This window comes from Syzygium oleosum, unplaced genomic scaffold (assembly GCF_021117445.2).
Source record: "Syzygium oleosum isolate NSW1041296 unplaced genomic scaffold, Sole_v2.1 Sole_v2.03, whole genome shotgun sequence".
Taxonomy (NCBI): Eukaryota; Viridiplantae; Streptophyta; class Magnoliopsida; order Myrtales; family Myrtaceae; genus Syzygium; species Syzygium oleosum.
In genome coordinates this window covers 11,790,330-11,793,557 of record NW_026607487.1, presented here as the reverse complement: position 1 = coordinate 11,793,557, position 3,228 = coordinate 11,790,330, and the positions used below count along the sequence as shown (strand labels likewise).

Below are 3,228 nucleotides of genomic sequence, written 5' to 3'. Positions count from 1 at the left end.
ACTAAAAAAAAGAAAAACCCATCTAAACAATCTCGAATCGCGAAAATCCATCGTTAGTCACAACCAAAGGCGGTGAGTATTGATCAGCACGCCGTTTCGCTTCAGCCGACCAAATTTGAGCTCAATTTGATATCGTTGACTTCAAATCCGCCGATTCGTCTAGTCGCATAACGGGTCCGCCGGTCCCCCTTAGGTGCATTAGTGACGGCCCAAGCCCAGCGGCGGAGCACAGGGTGGAGGGATGGCGGTGCGTCCGCACCACTACCCCGGACGTGCGCAGGAAAGTGGGGTACTTCTTTTGTCCCACATCGCCTGGGGGGAAGTTCGGGCTAACTTATAAGGCTTAAGGTTCTATATCTGTGTAATGCGTTTTAAAGTTGTGAGGGTCAATAGGCCCAAAGTGGACAATATTACACAATATAGACCCGGGGTATTACACATCCTCAAGCCGTCGTCGCCTAGCCTTGACTTATTTCTTCCTACGCACCTATGATAAGCATTAGAGATTCATCGAATTTCCGGCACAGAATTTAAAAGATTTCCAATGAATAATATCCTCCTCTCGTTTTATTTGCTTCTCCACAAGTTGCACATTCACATCCACATGATACAAACAACCCCTTCTTCATCCTTTTCTTTCCAATCCTTCGAGACATCTCCTCTTTCCCTTCGACGAACCGGACCAGTGCTCGCATAACCCTATTCATGGAGTCAATCGGAACCCTAAAAAGATCCAAAGAAGTAGAAACAAACCATGGGAGATTTCGAATGCGATCATGGAAGCAAGACCATGCAAATGCACCGTATATAGCAACGTATTGTACACCCAGAAATACTTCAATAAAAAGAAAGAAAGAGAGAAAAGAACAGAGACATATAGACAAGAATATTCACGGACTACATACTTTTCATTTTTCCTAAGGTTGAGGTTTCCCAAAGCAAGCCGGACCAATAGCCAGAGAGGTACCTGGTCCTCTCCCATTCACCCCACAAAAACAGCCAACCCGGACCAACTGGACACCACGAAAACGACACCGCATCTTCTGTCCCCCCCTCCCCCCTCTAGCTTCATGCACAACATAATCTGTACAAATCTAACAATGACTTAACCCTTTAGATTTCCCTAATCATCTCTACTTTCATCTATGCTATAGAAGATGATCCCCCCCCCCCCCCCCACCGTTTAGCAGCATTGCCAGCCAAATCATTGGGTGATTATGGACATCGATTCCCTCAGGCGACGCTGATGATGCTGTTGGTCGATGACGAGTGCGGCGTCGCCGCCGCCGCCTGCTGGTCGTCGGAGGGCATCGTTGCCACCGCTGCGGCGAGCTTGAGAGACAGCGGCCAAGGCTCCGCCGGTTCCGGAGTCACAGTCGCCTTGTTGAGGTCGAGGGCGGCCATCTTCGAGGACGGACGGATAGGGAGGATCGGAACCGGACGGATGGGCTTCGACGGGGTCGGTTTCGACTGGTGGCCCTCTTTGCCTAGGCGCAGACCTTCCAGCAGATTCTCGCTGGTTCCGGGCAAAACCGCCGGAGGCAAGGAAAGAGGGAAGCTTGGTACTTGGTGCGCTTGATGACCCTCCTCCTTTGAAGAACTTGAACCACCAAAGTACTGTAACAGATTTTCAGTTGACGTTTGAGTTTTCAGGGGAAAAACAATTCTAAGTTGACGCCATACTCTGTTTTTTCTCCTGAAAAATATTTCCTGCGATTGCTTTGTAATCCCTTAAGGAAAGATTGGTCATTCCACTTAGGTTATGGCATTGCTTTACCTTTTATGGAAAAGAAAATCCGGAAAAAATCAATGGATTCTTGCTGTTACCAGCAAGTTCCATTTCCTAATAGGCATGCACAACACACAGACAGGGATGCAAGAACTAGTGGATTTGGGTTGTTCTTCAACAGCTAGCAATAGCATCCCAGAGTGTAGATGCCCATGTTAAGGACCAGGGACATCAATTGATGCTCTTGCTATTTCGAAAAAGTTGGAATTTGTAGGAAAAAAAGTCGATCATCGAACGATTGATGCTGTGCTTACCGAGTCGGTGGTGATGTCGAAGAGGCTGGACCGGCGGCGGCGCCGGTTCTGGTTGCTCCGCCGGAGGAAGTACTTCTGGGCGTGGCTCGCCACCTGCGTCGGCGTCCGCGTCTTCACGAAGTTCCTAGAGATCCCTCTCCAGTCCCCCTTCCCCACCTTCTGGAGTCCCAACAAGAAGAGCCTGTGCTCTTCCTCCGTCCATGGAACTCCTATAAATCAAACCCCCATGATTAAATCAAATCACCCAAAAGCTGACCAAGAACCCCCCCCCCCCCCCCTCCCTCCCCCAGTTCACCTAACTAAAAAAAACCGTATAAAAATCCGCCGACACGGATACAGTTCAATCACCTCTCTTCTTCTCGCGGCTGCGACCGGAGGGGTGAACGACGTCGTCGGAGGCGTAGCCTGCGTCGACGATGTTGGAGGACTCCGGGGCGTGCTCGTACTGAGAGAGGTTGTTCATGCTGGCGCTCTTCCTGAAGGCCGAGCCCTCCGCCGTCAGTCGCACCCCGAACAGCATGATGCCGCCGCCGCCGGTCCCCTCCGCGGCGCAGGCGCCGCCGCCGCCTCCGTCCGCGCAGGTCCGCGAGTTATGCCCGTTGTTCCCGCACTGCGAGCAAGTCCGCGACATCTTCCGGATTGTTGGCGCCTCCTCTTCAACCCCACTCGCGGATCACCCAGAGCCCACGAGCCCGAGATACGGAGGGCTCAGAATTAATCTCAGACCATGCAAGAAGGAGGAGGAGAGGGAGAGAGAGATGGAGATGGAGAGAGAAGCGAGAGTGTCCTTAGAGAGAGAAAATGTGGGGGAGTTGCATGGCGATGCGTGGGATGATGAAGAGGAGGAGGAGGTGATGGGGGAGTAAATAAACGGTCGGGATCGGATGGATGGGGGGGGATGGGCGAATGGCGGCCGTTCGAATATCGAGCGATTTACACGAGGCCAGGTGTCTTTGGAATTTCATCTCTTTTCTTTGAGGGGTGCGAGCAATATATCATGCGTGACGATTAGGGTAACATTACCAAATTTCAATCTCGTGTAGATATATCCAATACCTATATATATATGGATGTTGATATCCCATCTTAGAGTATATTTTGCTCATAAATTATCCGAATTTCAGCTGTAAATCCTAGGGAAATAGTCGCGTGAATAAAGTCGGTTCGATCGGGAGTTCGTCCGAA

The 3,228-nt window shown here is 50.7% G+C and overlaps 1 protein-coding gene across 1 annotated transcript; it reads right to left on the bottom strand.

The window, feature by feature from the left end:
* Positions 1 to 818: 818 nt before the first annotated feature.
* LOC115670888 (transcription factor MYB1R1) lies at positions 819 to 2,931 on the bottom strand. Its single transcript, XM_030592283.2, has 3 exons — positions 2,392 to 2,931; positions 2,044 to 2,252; positions 819 to 1,617 (listed from the first exon to the last, which is right to left on the bottom strand). The coding sequence occupies exons 1-3, from the start codon at positions 2,672 to 2,674 to the stop codon at positions 1,234 to 1,236; spliced, it is 876 nt and encodes a 291-aa protein (XP_030448143.1). The 5' UTR covers positions 2,675 to 2,931; the 3' UTR covers positions 819 to 1,233.
* Positions 2,932 to 3,228: the final 297 nt, after the last annotated feature.